We start from the raw sequence: 20827 nt of genomic DNA on the forward strand, positions 1-20827 counted from the left end.
TCGCTGCTGCTTGCAGCACCGATAGCTGAACGTGCGAACCAGGGCAGCAGCTACTCATTGCTGACTAAAGCGAAAGCTGTCACCGTCACTGGCACATGACGTCACACTCCGCGCCCGGCGGCTGTTAGACACAGTCCCCATGGTGACGCGATGCCCGCCCCGTTAAAAGTCCCCGCCTCAGGGGGGCGGGTGTGCTGTAGCTGACGGAAGCCAAGATGGCGGCGGCCGCCTCCGAGCTGCTGACGGGATGGTGCCTCTTCGGCCTGGCGCTGCTGGTGAGAGGCGGCTCTGCCGTGGCCGGGGCTCGGCCGGCCCGCGCGGCTGTCCCGGTCACACACCCCTGCCCGTCCCCAGCCCAGCGGGATCCCCGCCTTCCCTTCCGCTAGCCCCCGCCGGGCCGGGTGTTTCTCCTTCCTCGGCCGCTCGCTGTTCTAGCTCCGAGCTTCCCCACCTGTCCTCCTCGCTCGGCCTGTGCCCCCTCAGTCCAGCCTGCCCCGGCAGCGAGCCCTTCCGTACAGCGCCTGCCGGTGCCTGGGCCGTGGTGCCGTGGGCCACAGCAGAGCCTGGAGCTGAGGGTGTGGGGCTGTCTTTCCTTCCTGCCTGCGTGCTCAGCGCTGCTTGTTTGTGTTTTAGCCTGCTCCGTGTGCGAGTGCTGCTCTTGTTGTTGCTCAAGCTGTTCTTAGCGAAGGTACAAAGAGTGAATTGTGTGTGGTGAATGTAACACTGATGCTTAGGGCTCAGGGAAAAAGCGTGTTGATGCTATGCAAGTCATTGATACCAAGATATAAGGTCTAACTTAAGTACCTGCTGTCTGACATCCTTATTACGTAACTCATAACTACCTTTCCCCATGTCTTTCAGGCTATTCTAGTTTTCTGCTGGGTTTACGTGCGCAAGTATCAGAGTCGGCGGGAAAGTGAAGTGATTTCTACTATAACGGCTATCTTTGCGTTGGCAGTTGCTCTTATCTCATCAGCGCTACTACCAGTGGACATCTTCTTGGTTTCATATATGAAAAATCAAAATGGTACATTTAAGGTATGGACTTTTAAAAATGTTAATTGTCTCTTCAAAAGAAGCACTTGTCTTGGAAGAGGATGTTCTTGGGTTGTCAAAGTGTTTAAAACCAGTGCTAATACCTGTTCTAGTGCCTGGCTTTTTTGGAAAGCTGAGAACTAGTACTGTGAATACAACACTGTTACTTGAATTGGATTTCAGTTCTCACTTCTATTATTTATTTGATATTCTACTCATTTACAAACATGCATTCCTTCTAGTGTGCTAAAAGGAGTGCGTGTACCATCCTGAAGATATAAATAAATCTCTTACGTGTTGCTTTTTAGTACATTATAATGGGGCATTGTGGAAAGGAATTTGTTGCCCCTTTGTTCGAAAACAGACTCTATTGCCAATTTGCAATTTAAGATTATTTTGTCTTTTTTGCCAGCATTCTATTATTCTGGTACTGAAACATTATGACTTATAAAGATTTACTGTGTCAATCTACCTATAATGCAGAGCCTGAGTTAATAAGCCCTTTTAGAGGAAAAGCTGGAAAAACGCTTGGGGGAGGGGAATACAGTAGTACCTCTTCTTGGCTGATGCTGCCTTAACTGAACTACAGTTTTTATAAGCTTAAACTGTACGGGGTTGCTGTGCAAAATGAGTTCTTAATGAGATGACTACTCACTGTAGTCTACTCTAAGCATTACTGTAAGTAAGAGTTCTTCCCAAAGCTTAAAGCATTGGCCTTTTTAATTTTCAAGGAGGGTTCTTGAAGGTAGTGACCCAGTGTCTTTGTGAGGACACTGCCATTAAAAACAGGTCAAGTGGGAGCATATTAATAATTTAAATAACAGTTTAGTTTCATTTGGAGCCTACCTGGACCTATAGTAAAAGAGATGATCCTGAAACAAATGAGAGAGTGGGCAGATGGTAAATGCCTGCACACTGGACTTAAAGACTGTATTCCCTTCCAGCCCTCCTTCCAGAGGAAAACTTAGGTCCAGCCAGATCACTGGTAATGCTTCAGATCTAGCTTGCAGCCAATATAGTGCCTTCTGGCTGCTGCTCATGTAAATGGAAGTCATAAGAAGCCTTTAGAATCGAGCTGTGATGTGATTTTTTTGTTGTGTTTACTGCTCAGTGGTAACACAGAATAAATTAAGCTATTGTTCAGTGTTATTGTTAAAAATTTGTGTCTTCAGACCTTGCTTGTTCAGAATTAAAATGGACATAGAAGATGGAAGAAACCTTTCATATGCAGTTCAATGAGAATAATACAGAGTATGTGATTTGATGGGGTGGATAGATTCTGTTTAAAAATTTTACCTGAAAGCAAGCTTTCCTGCTTGTGGTAAAGTTTTTTTTTCTTTAAAGTACCTTTGCCTGTGCTTCTGAGGCTTCTTGGTCCTGCTTAGTTCCTAGTATTTGTAGATGCTGCTGATGGCCTGTTGAAATAAAACTTCTCCATACTGCCTTGCAGAAGAATTCTTCGTTCTCTTTTAAGGCTCAGCTGAATGAGTTTCTAGCCTTGCAGCAATAACATGAGATCTTCTGATATTAATACATTTGATTCAACACAAGTGTTGAAGTTGTGATATAGAAATATTAACGTGGCCTTCCTGATAAGGTTGAGTGGATCTGAAGTCAGTCGGAACATACAAACCTATGTGTAAACACACAGCTCTATTGGTGTAGTAATTTCAGTTCAGGAGTAATGTCAAGTTAGGAGGTTGACAGCATCTTAACATGAGATCTTAATGAATTGTTAAAGCTTTTAACACTGTCCTGGGTAACATGTGCTTCTTTTCTGCTAGTGCTTCACAAGTAGGACAGACTGGATTGGGTTCTGAATATTTCCAAGAGACTACTCCCTGCTATGGACCATTCTTTCAAACCCAGCACCTCCAAGGCCCTTTATCTGATGCTGGAGTCTGAAGGACTGACTCTGGCAAGAATCCTTTGTTGTTTTGGATGATCAGAGTGAGTTAAGTCTTCGCTAGATTCTTCTTAGTGAATTTTTGAGGCAGATCCAGGTAGTGATACCAGACGGTTTAGCAATGGTTTAGCCAAGAGTAGGCCTCAGAGTAGGCTCTAAAAAGCCTGCTCTGTGTTACCTTTACACAGAATCAACTTTCCTGTTAGTAATTTTCCTTTCAGCTAGAATAACAGAGAATAACAGTATGTTCTGAAGCAAACTGCATGTTTTATAGATAGAGTCTGCTTATGGGACTGATAACAGTGTTATAGTTGTCAATGATTCTTGCTTGCGCTTAGTCTTAGAAAATCCAAGGTCTCTGTTAAATTCCTTGCTAATTATAAAGAAGGGCCAAAGACAAACAGGACTGTGAAAAACAACTTTGATATCTAAATTAACTTGATTCACAAACTCTGGCACCAGAGGAGAGAAGTCCAGTGAGAACCAGAACAATATCTTCTCCTTGAGGCCACCTGCACTTGTAAATAAGAAGGCCTCGACCACGCTTGTGCAGAAGCACAATTAGGGGGGATTGTGACCACCAGAGACTTCCAGAGACCACCCAAGACCCCTTCCCCAATTTAGTACACATGCACAAAGACAATTACATAATGTATTAGCATATGCATGTTTCTTGGAATAGGTGGGCTTTTCTTGGAATTATATGAATATTCACTTTTCTGTAATGTATAAAATGAGCAAGCTTTTGTTCCCAGGTGTGCATGCTAGGAGGAGGGATCCCCCATGCACCCAGCGCTGCAATAAACCAATGTCGGCTTTCTAAACTATCGTTTGGTTTAGAGAGTTTTCTTGGTTACTATTTTCCAGTAACAGTAGCAGATGTGGATAATATTCTCTGTAGATAAATCACTAGTTCATCAAAAAACCTTCCAACTAGGTGTTTTCAGAGTATATGCCAAAAGAGCAGTGGCAGCTATCCACATCCTAGGTAAACAATTTTTTTTTGCTGTATGTACTCTTTCCCTCTACTTCCCAACTGTAATTCCCAGTATCAGTGTTAGAGATGAAAGTCAAGGATGCTCAACTTACAAGGAAGAGGAACTATACGTGGGCTTTCGGTTCATTTTTAATGCATCTGACCCTAGTTACCAACTTGTAGATATTCTTGAGGTTTTTCTGTGAGCAAACTCAGGGACAAGCACGTTATACTAACGGCAGAGGTTAAATTGAAGGCATAGTCTGATGGTTCAAAGGTCTCATTGAATTGTGTGTTCAGTGGCAAGCAAAGGTATGTGTCCTGGCTACAGGGATTGGCTTAATTGTCTGAAGTGTAGTACCCAGGCAGATTACCCTTCTGTGAAGGCTGTCAAAATGATGCTGCTTTCTGGATGAATTCACTTAAAACAATATTGTGTAGCCCTCTTCCATCATGTGTTCTGAAGTGTCATCCTTGACAAGGGCCATATACTATACCTTGGCCAGCCTTTGTTAACCTTGAGGTTTTGTCCGTTTTGACAGGACTGTTAAACTTAATGTACTGTTTATACATCTTTCAATTAAGAAAAGTTATTCTTTACTATAAACAAGTGGCTTGTGACTTTTGGTACCAGTTGGTGTCTCTCACCATATTTTGTGAGATTTAACAAATATTATCTTAAAGCTTTTATAGTGAGTTAATTGAGCACTTTTGGTATTCGAAGGCTTTGCACAGTAGTTGTGTAGTCCTTTAGGAATGGAGTGGTGGTGCACGGGCTTGGGTGGTCATTATTCCTATGTATAATAGAATTCATTGTAACAACACCTTTTACGGAGGCTGGGATTACTTTGATTCATAGTGCTATTAAATAGGAAAGCAAGCTTTTGATTCTAGTACTAATCAAAAGAACTTGAGTGTTACCTTGTAAGTGAAGTCCTGATGATATTTGCCAGCACCACTTTTATCTTGAAGGTTTTGGCTGTTTGCATTGACAGTGCTTTAGTTTGTGCAATGGACTTCAAATACATCCAGTTGGATCTGATCTGTTTGATCTGAAAGCTTGTTTGATTTATAACAAGCACTTACAAACAGAAAACCTCACCCTAGCTTAAAGACTTAAGATTGCTACCTGGAACCTGAGACCTCTGGGTCTGACCTACAAGTCTCCTGTATAGTTGATACTGTCTTGCAGCAGGAAGACTGCTTGAAACAAGAACATTATCATCATCACGCTGTCTTTTTTTAATTATATTGTTGATGCAGAAGAAGGCAGGGGAGGTGATGAGAGCTTTTCTTTGTGAAATGTGTGGATTCTTGCTACTATATGAAGTTAAAAGCCAGCGACATTTCTTTCGGTTTGGTTAGACTGAACACCTCACAAACCTTGGATGCCTGCCTGAGCTGTTAAAAGCCAGTTGTCTCATTAATGATTCAAGGAGTAGTGTCTGTTTAATGGGAGACCCTTTTCACAGACTGTTCTATTAAGATCTTTTGCATCTTGGGGAGGAACTCATTATGTAGCTGTTCATAATACAGAACCACTAGAAATGTCAGATTCTTATTCTAGAAAGGTGTTAGCTGAGAAATCATTATCTCAACCATGCTTCCTGACCAGAGTAGGAATTACTACTTGTGAAGTAACAATACTTGGCCAAAATATTCATGGTAGTCAGATGTGGCTGAGATGTGCATGTTTCTAGATGGTTCTCCATCTGGCAGTCAAAATCGTGCCTCTGTCCCATTTTGGAGGTAACAGGCTGGAATATCCAAGACCTGGATATGAATTTTGTTTATATCTAACAATGCTATGACCCACTCTCCAGTCCTTGATATTGTATCTTCCTTTTGTTGCCTAAGCTTTGGGAGATGCTAATCAGCAGAATGATTGCTTCATCTACATTTGATGAAACATCACAAATACTGAAACCTGGAATGTTGCACCACTTTAAGCTCTGTTAAGGTATATTTGTGGAGAATGGGAGCTATCTTCACTGGGTACGCATGAAATTATTGCAGGGTTCAGCAGTGACAGTAGAAATGTCCCCTTTAACAGGGACAAAAGAATGAAATTCATGGCCATTCCCTCACCAAAAAAATGGTGAAGGTCAAAAATGTTTGAGCTTGTACTGCTTTTGTTTGGGAAAGTTATCTGTACAGTTTGAATAGTACTGTTCTGTTGAAATATGTTAACATAAGTCACTAACTGGACACAGTTGCTGGGAGAAGGAAGACTGCTCAATGATCACTGGGGGAAGCAAGCATTCTTCATAACTAACTTTCTATGAATGTAATTATAAAATGAATCTTTTGAGGGAGCTTTTGGTTTTAGCATTTAGGTAAACTGGAAGTGTCTTAAACTGCAGTTTTTATATACTTATTTACATAGCAACATTTTACTAATCTATTTACTTTTTACACTTGTAACTGTATTTAAATTTCCTGAATCCTTCAACGTGTCTTGTGTTAAGGAATACTTAAGAGTAACAGCTTAACGTAGGCCATCATACTCGTTGCACATATCCTTTCAATTTGTTGATTCCCTTGTCTATCAATACAATGCGTTGTTACAGATATTTTAAAGGTGCTATGATGTATGCTGGCTAAGCTGCATGGAACAGAATGAAGTACAACAGAACTGTAGAACTGAATTCTACAGATTTTAAGAGAATTTGTGGTCACATTTTCACATCTTAAACTACTGTTGAAAGCAATAATGAATTCTCACATTCCTAATCTATTGTGCTTCTAAGGTATTAGCTGTATACATTGTAACCTTGGGCCATAATGGATGGAGAAGAAAACAGACTAGATCTAGAGGCTGTCCAGATGAGGTCTCAGCTGAGTCCTGGATGTGCTTGTGCAGTAAATTCATGTGTTTATCAACTTGATATATTAGCACTGCTGCCAAGAATGTCGGAGCTCTGATACTCACTAGGTAGGCAGTCCTTCTTGCTTTTGCCAAGACAGTGCTGCTGTCACTAGCTTTTGAAACAGCTCAAATGAACTGGTTACTGCTTTTGAGTTGCTGATGATGTGTGCAAATGGATAATTTGCCAGTAAGAATAAGGATTTTTACCTCCTTAGTTTGTGTAAATGTGGGGCTTCAGCAGCTGACTGAAAGCTGACATAATAGATACGATATACTATTGGCTTGCATTAAAGATTCTTCTTGTGCAGAGTGATGCAAAGTTTGTAAGTTCAGGCACATATGCATATCTTTGCATCTTTACATCTTTTAATGTAAGATAACACCTCAGTATTTTAATATGCTGTAAGTTTCCTTGTATGTTACTCTGCTCCTGTACACAACTTAATTTGAGCAACAAAATTAAGAGCAATTACAATGTTAAAGTTCTACATCTGTATCCTGTTATAAATGTTATTAATGCTTTTCTGGAGATGGAGAGGCAGGTTTTTGGCAGTTAAGCCCTACTGTATTTCAATTACTAGCTACCTCTTCCTGTAAAGTGGCTGTGCCACATCTTTGGGTCTTACTGTTGCTGTTCTTATTCTTGGTTGGTGTGGGTTTTGAATGTCACCATTGCTCACAGGAGAGACCTCTTTCAAATATTTACTTGGAAGTAAATAGTGCCACCTGTTCAGTTCAGTCTTGATTTTCCCTTAGGCATAATTAAAGCATTGCACTTCCTTAATTTTAAGACTAGGCAATTTAAACGCTTTAATATTTTGTGTATGTATTCTTAACTTATTATGATCAAATTCTTTCATGGTGTATTTTCATACAAATGCCTAGAAATTTTTCAGATGAAATGCTGTTGGGCTTGAGCCTGACAATCTTCAAAGATTGGGCTTATCGTGTACCTGACAGACACTTAAGTTAAGGTGTTGCTTCTGTTTCTTCTGCTGAAATATTTTTCATCCTTTCCTTTTGCTGATTAAATGAGAAAATGCATGTATACTTTTCCACTAAGATTCCAGTTGGATAATAATTTATTTTAGACAGTGAACTTTAAAAGCTTAATGGAAAGTGGCCTACTGGAAGTCTTAATATAGTAACATGAAGGAAGGTGATGCTGGTTTTCTGAGATAATAGAAAAATGAAGTATGTCATCAAGCCTGTATTACATGAGAGTTCAGGCTCTTGTTCAAATAAGCGTTATCAATGCTGTTACATCTGGGGAGTTGTAGGATCTAAATCCTTACATGCATGGATGAGCTCCTGCAGTTCTGTGGTAAGATTTGAGATATTACTCCACTAATTTGTGTTAAGAATTATGGCTTTGTGATCAGCATGTGGCTTTTTGGTTAGGAACTTCAGGAAACAGTCTGCCCTTTAGTGTTATGTAAAGACCTTCAGTGCTTAGGTCGGAAACTCGACTGGCATACAGTTAGTGTTGAAGTTATGCTAGTGTGCATAGAATCAAGTAATCAAATAACTTTTCTGGTACCTGGTTTGGTGTATTATTTTCTGAAGCTAACTTGAATATTGATGTAATTTAAGGCTTGGTCAAACTAAAGTAAAGGCTTATACTTCTGAAAAAGGAAATGATGGCTTAAACTGGGTAGATAACTAATAAAAATAAGAGTTTGTAAGCTACAATTGAGCATAATAAAAAGCTATTCACCATTCTTATGTCTAAGGACTGTTGCACCTGTATATATAAATTTTAGTCATAGCTATGCTGTAATAGAAATGCTGTGTGCACTGCATACTGTGTCCAGCTCTGTGGCCCACAGTGCAAGAAAGACATGGAGCTGTTAGAGCAGGGCCAGAAAAATGATCAGAGGGCTGGAACACCTCTCTGATGAGGAAAGGCTGAGAGAGTTCACATTGTTCAGCCTGGAGAAGAGAAGGCTCTGGGAAGACCTTATTGCAGCCTCTCAATATACAAAGAGGGCTTATAAGAAACACTGTTGACCAGGGCCTGTAGTGACAGGACAAGGGGCAACAGTTTTAAACTGAAAGAAGGTAAATTTGGTTTGGACATGAAGAAAAAATTTCTTTGTGGTGAGACTCTGGAACAGGTTACCCAGAGAAGTTGTAGATATCCCATCACTGGAAGTGTTAAAGATCAGGTTGGATGAGCAACCTCATCTCGTGAAAGATGTCTCTGCCTATGGCAGGGAGGTTGGACTAGATGATCTTTGAAGGTCCCATTCTATGATGATCTTAAGAGACTCGGTTATCAAGATGATGTGGGAATTAGCGCAACACACTTGAGAGCTGCTGAAACTATTCTATGTTCTTTCTGGTCTGTGAAATCTTTGCTTTATGCCACTGTCCTATGCTCATTCCTATATGCCCAGTCATTTGTACCTCTGCTACACTCTATAGCCAGTAATGTTTGATAAGTAGCATTTTTTATATCTGCCTCTATGTATTTGTGCTCTTTAATGAGTGATTCTCTTGTAGTGTTGCCAAATATAGTAGCAACAGGAAGTGAAGTACTGTAGAGATTCTTAGAAGAATATGGGTCTTTATATACTGTTCATAGCTAGACTTACATGCTTAAATAGGTTTGCTACCTTAGAAAGGGCCATCTGTGCAGAATTAACTTTTTCTTCCTAATTCGAAGTCCTAACAAAGCAAATTCTGCTTATCAAATTTAACTCTGCCTTTTCTATTGAGTTGTGTCTAGAAAACATTGTTATCTTTATCTGACTTTTCTTTCTAGAAGGTGTTCCCAAACTCTAGTTTGTGGTGCCGTTTCTGTGACTGAAATTCAGTAATGTGGGTATTGGCCTCAAGTGGGATTTTGGGGCTACTCTTTTAGCAATTCCTGGTGTCAACCTTACTGATATAAAACTAGTGCTTTTTTGATTCAGAGAGATTGACTTCAAAGTGAGTGGATCCTCGACTTGACTGGATTTCTCCACTGATGCTTTGCACATGCATATTTTCTGAAGACTTACAAAGCAGATGTAAATATGTTAATTATAAAATTAAATCCAATGCATCCAACTACTGGGCTGCGCAACTCATACAGCTTAGTTGTCTGTGCAGTCTTTTATAATGTACCACGCTGCTTCCAAGCCTATCACATGTTGGGTTTTGTAGAAAACTCATCCTGAGGACAGCTTTGTCCCTACAAGGTCCTGACTTTGAAGCTTAGTGTCTACTGCAGTGCTCAGAGCCCAGAAAAAAGGGCTAGAACTGCAAATAACCGTATCTCCAGTTGTCTTTTACAAAACATGTTGAAAAAGTGTTTGGATTGAGCTCCAGACTCAGTAGCTGCGTTGTCTGATGTGTAGAAAACAAAAATTGGTTTCATAAAAATAGGTATTGGAGTGCCACTTAAATATCAAGTACAGAACAAATGTAATAAACTGTTAGCTGATGAAAATGATACTCACTGATAATTTTATTTCAATTGTGTGTTGACAATATAATGTATGGTAACTAAGGATTCTTAATCTGAAAAAAAGAACTTTTAAGTATGTGATTAACAGCCAAAGTGAGCATAAGCAGTGGGGATACTGCTGCAGTGTCTGTCCCCTGAAATGCAGCACATTGCTTAATTGTCTTTGTTAGGTGAATTACCTCTAGCTTAAATTCCAGCACTTAAAATGGGCAAACTGGGTGCTTAATGCTTTTCATTAGGCATTTGATATGAGCAGTCTTTTCAGTTCTGTAAGAATGCTATTGAATGAAGTGGTTTTTTTTTTTCATTTGATGTTAAACGCTACTATCCTTTATTACTAGGATTGGGCTGATGCTAATGTTTCAAGACAAATTGAAGACACTGTACTTTATGGATATTACAGTAAGTATTTTTAACTTCTAATTTTTTTAATTAATAGGACCTTTAAGTGAAGGCTGAAGTTTTTAGGGGTCATACTGGATTATCCCTTTTTGGTTAAACGTTAGCCTTGCACTTAGTGCCCTTCAGTGAATTTTTTTACATTCAAGAGCCCCCTAAAAATGCAAACATACTGAAGGCCTATCTATGAAAAGGCTAATAGCTTCTGTTGTATAATCTACTGTTAACATGTTTCCTGTGTGTGTATTTAGAGGTCCATTAAGGGAAACACATGGTTTTGCTGTAACTTTTATGGCACTTAACGTATGCAGCAGTGTGAAACTTGCCTAATGTGTATAAAGTTCATGCACCTGAGTGTAACACTTGTGTTTTAAGCATTCAGATTCAGCAACTACCATATTCAAAGTAAGAGCTACTGTAAAGGAGCATAAAGGAGTTGATTAGAGTGGTATTCCTAAACAAAACTGAAGCAAAAAATTAACTGAAATTAAATCTTAATAAAGTAACTGTTCACAAAACCTCTCTGTAATTTTAGATCAGTTTATTTTAGTTGTCCTTATGAAACTTACGAAAAGTTCTACCACTAAGGTAAGAGCTAGTTGCTTGTCACAGTTTGAGTGAAATGCCTACCTTGGTCAGTGATATGAACTTGGAGGTAGTTGCCTGCTTTTGGTCACATTTCCTAAGACTTGAAGTTTTTTCTCTTGGAAGACTATGGGTTGCCTCTTTAAAAAAAAAAATAATATATATATATATAAAAGATCAGGAAATAATTGGTTCTAAATAGTGGACTTTTTTTAAGTTTAAGAATACTTATTGCCTGCCAGCGATAGTGACAGAAACTAGAATGTGCAGTTTCATGCTGAGTGAAACCTAAAGCCAAAAGTAGTAAGAAACTTCTCTTTTCAAAAAGAAACTAGTATTTTAAAAGTTCATTTTCCACAAAAATTCTTCACTATAGAATAGTGGAATTGCTTTGTATTTGCTTTCTACTCTTGTTAGGTTGCTAAGGTCTTGTTTAACAGCCCAAGCATTTCATGACTCCTAATGTGGAACAGCCTTCAGAGTCTTCTGTGGACCATTTTCTATAGACTTGTGAGACTGATGGATGAATTTCCATAAGATGTTTTTGGCTAACTGAGTCTCTTTTTAAAGCAAGATGTCTCTTGGTAAATCCTGGACTAATTTTTGGAATAGATTTGAGCTTAAACCTGAAAAACTGCTTTTGTTTTTGGCCTGTCTGGACAGGTCTACTTGAAATATTGTAGAACTAATGTTTTATTTCATAGCATATCCTCCAGGTGGTGGTAGAGATTTAAAGATGGTCTTAAAAGTATTTTTCTTTTGTGATCTTAATTTGAGGAATTAATGCACATTTTTATAACTATAGCCACATTGAAGTGAACAGTAATAGGTAACTTATTTTTCAGAAGTCTCTATCGTTCCTATATGAAAACACAACTTAATGCCTGTCCTGCATCATTAGGTCTAGTGCCCTGATGCTGTTGCACAGCATAGTGAAAGGAAAGCTGAGAAGGAATAAGTTAAACCACTCTTCCAGTCTTGTAATAATAATCCATTTTTTTCTACTGGTATCCTCTTATAAAAGTATTTGGTCTTGACATGTTTTGTTTTTGTTTTTTTTAAATAAACAGGATGAGCAGAACTGAAATATCCTTTTGTACTTAAGGACATGAATACCAGTACTTTCTTATGTCTCCTGAAAATGCAGTGATAACTGTATAGATCTTACTTGCCTCCTGTAGCTATATTGGCAACTTATAGTATGGTACACTTAAGTCACTGCCCTTCAACCCAAGTCAGTTCTAATTGTAGCAAGAATTTGGAGGCTGTGGTTTAAATGATGTTTTAGAATATTAAGGAATACTTTACTACCTGTATTGCAACTTACTGAGAAAGCTGTCACTAAATGTAGAAAAGCTTTTTCTTTTTTTCCAAAGTTGCTAGTCCCCATGAGCAATGTTTTCTCTCTCATACCCAGCTGATTTCTTGGCTAGACTGATAGAAAAGTGGAGCAGCTTTATACTGGTAGAATTATAAATGAGGTAACTTTCAGAATGAAGCTTGAAATACCTGTTATTTGAAGTGGGACTTCAGTAGCCTAAAAGCTTTACTTGGGAAACAAGTCTGCTGATTGCTTTGAAGCCTTAGTGTGTTAATTCTCATAAAACCAACTGTAGTAGAATGGGTCTGCCAGTACTTGAGTGGTTGAAGAATGATCAGTGGCTGGCAGGTGCTCTAAAACAGCATGTCAGCTTGTGTTTGGAAGGAAAACCCTTTTCAGAAAGGGTTATAATTGGAAACTGTCCAACGGCACTTTCCTCTGTACCACAAAGAATCAGGCTGAAACAATTGACAGTACCTGGAGCTGTGTTCTGTAGCTCTTCTTCCTCTACTAAGTAAATCCTACCTGTTGAAGTCAGCTTGCTGTTCTTTTACCAAGTGTCCTTTGGTAAAGTTTTTGTCAATGGTGAAAGGATGCCATCAGTAGATCCCAGTCTTGCTGTGAGGTAGACTGAAATCTCTTGACCTGCATGTGTTAAGTGTCTCCCAACTATAGTGTGATAAGGACTATCTGCTAAATCATATACTCTTTAGGTATGCTTTAAAGTCTATGCTAAACTTTTGATTTTCCATTTCTTTTTTCTTAAATAGAAGTATTTTCTTAAGTCAGCAATAGTTATTGTATGGTGGTTCCTAGGTAAAAAAAGTTCTGGAGTAAGAATTTATCCAAAATAATACTTGGTATAAGTTGGATGATTTTTGCATGGAGTTTTGACTGCTTACTGCAAGTGTTTGATACTGGCATTGACACAAGGACTTGGGCTTGTAGGAATTAGTAGGTGCAAGTCAAATTAGCTGCATATTTTCATGAACTGGTCCTAAGAGAAGACATGCTAAATACTGTGGAAGACTTGCATAGCTGTACTTGACAAATATTGTAGAGTTATGTCTATAGAAACACTCTCCTAATAAGTGTGATTTTTGAGAAGTAATGTGCTAGAACATAAATTGAAAGTCTGTTACAGTATTGACACTTACTGTGATGAAGTGCTTTAACTGTCCTGCTTCAAACAAGTGTGTGATGATGACTTGAAATTCACTACTGTTTTTTGTATTCCTTAACTTTCACTGGTCAAAACAAGATGTCTGTTCTTGCAGTCTTGATGAAAAATTTTTTAAGAAATTTTTTTAGATGTGAGAATAATGTATTTGGGAAGAAACACTCATCTTAGGTTTTTGAAGTAGCTTGTGACTTCTCAGCAGAAGTGAGGGAGTAAATAACAAAGCATTGTTTTAAGCAACGTAGTAGTATTGATGTTATACAACGCACCAGTATGATATCGTCTGGAAGAGCAGAAGTTTTGTGTGCTGGGAGAGACTTCTGATAATATTCTTGAGCCTCCTGTAGTCTCTCAAAGGGATTTGAGGGACTATATTGATCTCAGATACTCTGCTTGAAATCTTCCCAGTTCTTGAAGATATTTTTGTTCCTTCTACCTACTGCATTTTGCTATTCTTTGGCCCTAATGTTGTTCCTGGTTGCCCTTGTATGCTACTAGGAGAAAGAAACCAAGTCAAAACATAATGAAGGGACTATTGCTATAATTTACTTGAAGACTACTACGAGGTCTAACTTTCTCATAGTTAAGGTGTCTTTGTATTGATACGGTGCAAAACAGATGAAAATGAGTCATTTTGACTTGAGATAAGAATTGCTCTCAGAGAAACATCTTTAAAACAAAGAAACTTTACCAAGGAATTCTTGCTGAAGATTGCTTAGACTCGCAGGAACCATCGTTGTACTGGCTATACAGTGAAGCACTTTTCCAGTGACAGTGCTTTAAGTTTCTGATACGACCCAGAAAAATGTTTTGAAACAAAAGTTGGACCTCTGAACCAGAGCAAAGAGCAATCCCCGATTTTAAAACTAAAGTCCATGGAAGTGCAATAACAAAAGCTGAGACAATCTGTCATGCCACAAGGTCACAGGGGAGTTAGGGGAAAGGGAATATCTTTGTCACTTGGTTGACTGGCTGTTTGCTGCTGCAAGACCTTTGAGTTTGAAGGTTAGCTTTCCAGGGAATAAACAGCCCTTTTAGTGGGCAAAACAACAGGCAATTAGATGCTTGCCCCTGGGTAACTAACTTGTATGAGCTGATGAAAGGTGCTGCTCCTCCTTTTTCAAAAGTTCTGAAAAATAAAATTCAAAAACCAGATGACCAGTCTCACATCTTGTTGATAGGAACTTTGCTAAATCTTTTAAAGTTTCCTTTGTACTATAACAGGAAGAACAATGTTTTACTACTTTAACTATGTGAGCTGTAAATTTAGTTTTCAGTTGTAACTAAAAAATTCTCACAAGCAGTTTTAAGACTTCATCTGGTGGATGAACAAAAAGGTCTGTCTTTGGAATGATTTTGCTTAGGAAAAGCAAATGCAAAGCTGCTTTTAAATTCACTTTTGTTACAGTCCTATATAATTACTATGGTAACAAGGTTTTTCAACAGAGCAAATAGCAGAGGTGTTGCAACAGTAAATGTTGGAGTTTATGCTACTACATGTAAATAAAGTTACCCTCAAGTTGTAATATTAAATCTTGTCTTGAAATGTGTTGAAAGCCCATAACTTCTAGAGAGCACATTTAAGGTGAACTTAAGGACTAAGTGCCAGCAGACTGTTCATGATGGATGGAAAATTCTGGAATGAGTCTCATGCTGAATTTATTGTGTATGCAGATCCTGTCTCAGTTGATACGGAGTATGCTATTAGAGCTTAATGTTTGTAATGCAAAACATCTGTTACAAGTCAGCATTGGCTGAGAACTTCAGTTCTTTTAGTAAAGCAAAATTTGAAGGAATTGTGATTATTTAATGGCTTCAAATAATATCTGCATGACAGAAAACTGCAACTGAAGTTGATTGTTCCTCATCTTAGGTGGAGGTGACTACCTGACAGGCTTGTGAACTGCCTGAAGGTATTAGTCTCTACTTGGGGATTTCCCAGAGTCTTCACTGAAGAACCCCCAAGGAGAACCATTATAGCTCTACAGGTCTGCTGGCTTCCACAATTGAGTTGGCAGAAGCAAAACTTTGGCTGCACCTGGAATTAACTTGGCTCAATTTTTGTAGGGAATAGCTTAAATAGTGTGAGAAGTATCACTTAAGTATTAAAGCTAGATGCTCTTTTGAAATGGAAGTGCTCTATTAGGGCTAGAAGGGGTCCTGTTTCCAGCAGCACTCTAGTGTGCTTTTTGCCCCCCTGCTTGGGCCATTGGCGTTTGGTGGATGCTTGTGGTGTGCTAACCCAAATTTCAAAATTGATATAAATTCACTTTGACTCATAAAAGTGCTGAAGTTGGAAAGGGCTCTCTGGAGATAACTTAGTTCAATGTACTCCATATTCACAGCAGCTCATTTATGCCAGTCTCCAGTTGAATTCTGAATATCTCCAAGGATGGAGACTACTATATCTCCAGTAAATAGTTATGTCTGAATATTGTAGCTACGCTTACGCAGTCTTGAACTCACAGGTAGAACCCATGTATTTAATCTTTACCTTGGGGACACAATCTAGCTCTGTAATGTGGCTTTTGCCCATGCCTTAAGAGTCAAGAATGGATCATGAGGTAGAGGAGACTTGAATCTAGAAGCAATTTCTGTGGTATACTTCACATGTTGAGTTTCAGCTTGAGGGATTTAGTTTAGCTAAAGACCAAGCCCAATGTGGTAAAGAAAAATCTGACCTAATCATTTCTTAGATGAGGGTGAAAACTGAAAGCTCTTCCACAGAAGTAAATGAACAAGCAAGATCAGATGAGTCTTCAATATCCAGTTACTTACTGCTGCTCTAAGTATACTGTAGTTGCTTATCAGTACCACAACAACATCAGCCTTGCTACTAGCTTTTTGATGTTGTTTGCCTGCTTGAAATAGACTCATTTTGAGTGGGAAAAGGGAATAGGCCAGGATGCTCTGGTGATGGTTCTGTGGAGAGTCCTAAAGGCTGAAAACTGCAGGTAGTGACCAGGCTCATGTGCTTCCTCTAAATACCTCCTTCTTTTGTCACCATTGACAGGATAGTACTGGGCTTGATGAACTATTGGTCTAATAGTTCATTGACTATTGAACTATAGTGGCAGAGCCACGAAGATGATTAAGGGAGTGGAACATCTCCCTTATGAGGAGAGGCTGAGGGAGCTGGGTCTCTTTAGCTTGGAGAAGAGGAGACTGAGGGGGGGAACCTCATTAATGTTTATAAATATGTAAAGGGCAAGTGTCAAGAGGATGGAGCCAGGCTCTTCTCAGAGACATCTATTGACAGGACAAGGGGCAATGGGTGCAAGCTGGAACACAGGAGGTTCCACATAAATATGAGGAAAAACTTCTTTACGGTGAGGGTGACCGAACACTGGAACAGGCTGCCCAGAGAGGTTGTGGAGTCTCCTTCTCTGGAGACATTCAAAACCCACCTGGACGCGTTCCTGTGTGATATGGTCTAGGCAATCCTGCTCCGGCAGGGGGATTGGACTAGATGATCTTTCGAGGTTCCTTCCAATCCCTAACATTCTGTGATTCTGTAACTCCACTTTTGCATTCTGCACTGATTTTTAGAGGTTTGTAATGTTTTTTCCAAATCCTTATTGAGAATTGCAGAAATTGAAGGATGTTTTATTATCAAAGACTTGCAGAAATATATCTTACTAGATTCTTCCACTAGTTTAATAGCCAGTAGTCTTTTTTAAGAAGGTGTGAGGCTTGAGCTGATGGAGTTCTATGCGAAAGGCATTAATTTTATATGGTCAGGAATGAGACTAAACCATGAGAATCAATCTTTTTAACATGCTTCTATAGATAGTGTGGGACTAGCTAGGGTAGGTATTTCTTGTAACTTGCTAATCAGCTGTTAGATAAGTTTTGATTAGTTTAGCAGAATTATCTGAAACTTACAAATAGATCTTTGGTCAGATGTGGCTTGGCTTTTTGAAGTAAAGACCAGAAGCTACCTCTTCTTTTCAAGAAGTTGAGTGGCATTTTCTAGTACTTGACTGACCTGACTTTCCTTCAGAGTTGATTTTGGCTACTCAGGTAATTTTTAAAAAATAACTCAGTTGCTACCAAGTAAGCTTTCAATGAGTTGAAGCATTTTGGTTTGATAGTTGAGGGAAGAGTATAGAAAAGGAGGTAGATAATACTTAGCTTCAAATTACAAAGGAGTTGGCTTGACATAAGAGGACTTAGTGTGACCTTTAAAAGGTTCTGTCCTTCATCATGTCCTGCTTTACTCCATTTTGCAGAGGATTCAACACTACTGCATCAGGTTGCAAAAATTCTAGGCTAAACTCTTCCCTATTGTTTTCCTGCTGACATGACATATTGTTAAACCAGTATGGATTTTTTTTCTTAACTTGATAAATCCCTGGCAAGGACTTGGAGATTGGATTGAGTTAACTGTGACTTCATGGAAAGTAGAGTTAGCTTAACCTTTTGGTAAGGCTAGTCTGGATAATCACTTGCTTTGTTTACACTGACAATGAGGAGAAGCTTATAGATGTTAACTTCAAAGGTATGAAACCGAGGGAGTATGTCAAGAGCTTTATGCAATATTCTATTTAGAGCTGCTTAAACTTGCATCTAAACTTGATTTAAATGCTACAGAATGCTAACAATATCCTAAACATTGTTTTCCTGCAAGCAATTTTTAGGGGAGGTTCAGGTTGGACATTAGGAAGAATTTCTTTTCAGACAGGGTTATTAGACATTGGAATGGGCTGCCCAGGGAGGTGGTGGAGTCACCATCTATGGATGTGTTTAAGAAAAGACTAGACATGGCACTTAGTGCCACGGTCTAGTTGACAGGGTGGTGTCAGGGCAACGGTTGGACTCAATGATCTCTGAGGTCTCTTCCAACCTGGGTGATTCTGGGGTGATTCTGGGGTGATTCTGGGGTGATTCTGGGGTGATTCTGGGGTGATTCTGGGGTGATTCTGGGGTGATTCTGGGGTGATTCTGGGGTGATTCTGGGGTGATTCTGGGGTGATTCTGGGGTGATTCTGGGGTGATTCTGGGGTGATTCTGGGGTTCAATTGGATGTGGAAAAGGAAATGAGTTTAAAGAAATTGGAATAGAACTGTTGGTAACAATGCTTAGTTCCATAGAAGTTAATTCTTACTGAATGAAAGTACTTTGTTTTCGTGTGTCTTCGATCTGGCTTTACATGAACTTTTTGCATATTGCAATATATTACTGAAATAGTGGGTTTGGGGAACCAGTATAGTCATTTTTCTGACTGCCTTTGCTGTGAAAGTCACAGAATCACAGAATGTTAGGGATTGGAAGGGACCTCGAAAGATCATCTAGTCCAATCCCCCTGCCGGGGCAGGATTGCCTAGACCATATCACACAGGAACGTGTCCAGGCGGGTTTTGAATGTCTCCAGAGAAGGAGACTCCACAACCTCTCTGGGCAGCCTGTTCCAGTGTTCAGTTACCCTCACTGTAAAGAAGTTTTTCCTCAAATTTAAGTGAAACCTCTTGTGTTCCAGCTTGCACCCATTGCCCCTTGTCCTGTCAAGGGATGTCACTGAGAAGAGCCTGGCTCCATCCTCTTGACACTTGCCCTTTACATATTTATAAACATTAATGAGGTCACCCCTCAGTCTCCTCTTCTCTAAGCTAAAGAGACCCAGCTCCCTCAGCCTCTCCTCATAAGGGAGATGTTCCACTCCCTTAATCATCTTCGTGGCTCTGCGCTGGACTCTCTCTAGCAGTTCGCTGTCCTTCTTGAACTGAGGGGCCCAGAACTGGACACAATACTCCAGATGCGGCCTCACCAGGGCAGAGTAGAGGGGGAGGAGAACCTCTCTCGACCTGCTGACCACACCCCTTCTAATACAGCCCAGGATGCCATTGGCCTTCTTGACCACAAGGGCACACTGCTGGCTCATGGTTGCATCATGATGCAACAGGATGCATGGCATCCTGTTGTCCACTAGGACCCCCAGGTCCCTTTCCCCTCCGCTGCTCTCCAACAGGTCTGCCCCCAACTTGTACTGGTACATGGGTTTGTTCTTGCCCAGATGCAGGACTCTACACTTGCCCTTGTTATATTTCCTTAAATTTCTCCCCGCCCAACTCTCCAGCCTGTCCAGGTCTCTCTGAATGGCTGCGCAGCCTTCCGGCATCTCAGCCACTCCTCCCAGTTTTGTGTCATCAGCGAACTTGCTGACAGTGCACTCTATTCCCTCATCCAAGTCATTAATGAATATACTGAATAGAACTGGTCCCAGAACCGACCCTTGCGGAACTCCGCTAGACACAGACCTCCAACTGGACTCCGTCCCGCTGACCACCACTCTCTGGCTTCTTTCCTTCAGCCAGTTCACAATCCACCTCACTACCCGATCATCCAGACCACACTTCCCCAGTTTAGCTGCGAGGATGCTGTGGGAGACCGTGTCAAACGCTTTACTGAAATCGAGATAGACCACATCCACAGCTTTACCATCATCTATCCACCGGGTAACATCCTCATAAAAGGCTACCAAGTTGGTTGAGCAAGACTTCCCGTTGGTGAAGCCATGCTGAGTGCCCCTAATGATCCCCCTATCCTTGATGTGCCTAGAGACAGCACCAAGAACAAGTTGCTCCATCACCTTTCCAGGGATGGAGGTGAGGCTGACCGGTCTATAGTTCCCCGGGTCCTCCTTCTTGCCCTTCTTGAAGACTGGAGTGACATTCGCTTTCCTCCAGTCCTCAGGCACCTCTCCCGTTGCCCACGACTTAGCAAAGATGTTGGAGAGTGGCCTAGCAATGACTTCCGCCAGCTCCCTCAGCACCCGCGGGTGCATCCCATCAGGGCCCATAGATTTATGGACGTCCAGGTTGCTTAATTGGTCCCTGACCCAGCCCTCATCAACCAAGACAGATTCCTCCTCTATCCTGACTTCTTCTGAGGCCTCAGGGGTCCAGGGCTCCTCAGGACAGCCTCCAACAGTATAGACAGAGGCAAAGAAGGCATTCAGTAACTCCGCCTTCTTTTTATCCTCTGTCTCCAGGGCCCCCACCTCATTCATCAGTGGGCCTACATTGCCTCTAGTGTTGGCTTTACCTGCAATGTATTTGAAGAAGCCCTTTCTGTTGTCCTTGACCTCTCTTGCAAGGTTTAA

The 20827-nt window shown here is 40.3% G+C and overlaps 1 protein-coding gene across 2 annotated transcripts in view; it reads left to right on the forward strand.

Annotated features, from left to right (window-relative positions):
* Positions 1-204: 204 nt before the first annotated feature.
* LMBRD1 (LMBR1 domain containing 1) overlaps positions 205-20827 on the forward strand; it is a 93071-nt gene continuing 72448 nt past the window's right edge. For both annotated transcript variants that reach the window (XM_068404542.1, XM_068404552.1), the window contains exons 1-3: positions 205-275; positions 862-1038; positions 10582-10642. In XM_068404542.1, the coding sequence (XP_068260643.1) occupies positions 216-275; positions 862-1038; positions 10582-10642 (298 nt within the window). In that variant the 5' untranslated portion in view covers positions 205-215. The remainder of the gene's footprint in view (positions 276-861; positions 1039-10581; positions 10643-20827) is intronic.

The sequence above is a fragment of the Nyctibius grandis genome, chromosome 1 (assembly GCF_013368605.1).
Source record: "Nyctibius grandis isolate bNycGra1 chromosome 1, bNycGra1.pri, whole genome shotgun sequence".
Classification (NCBI taxonomy): Eukaryota; Metazoa; Chordata; class Aves; order Nyctibiiformes; family Nyctibiidae; genus Nyctibius; species Nyctibius grandis.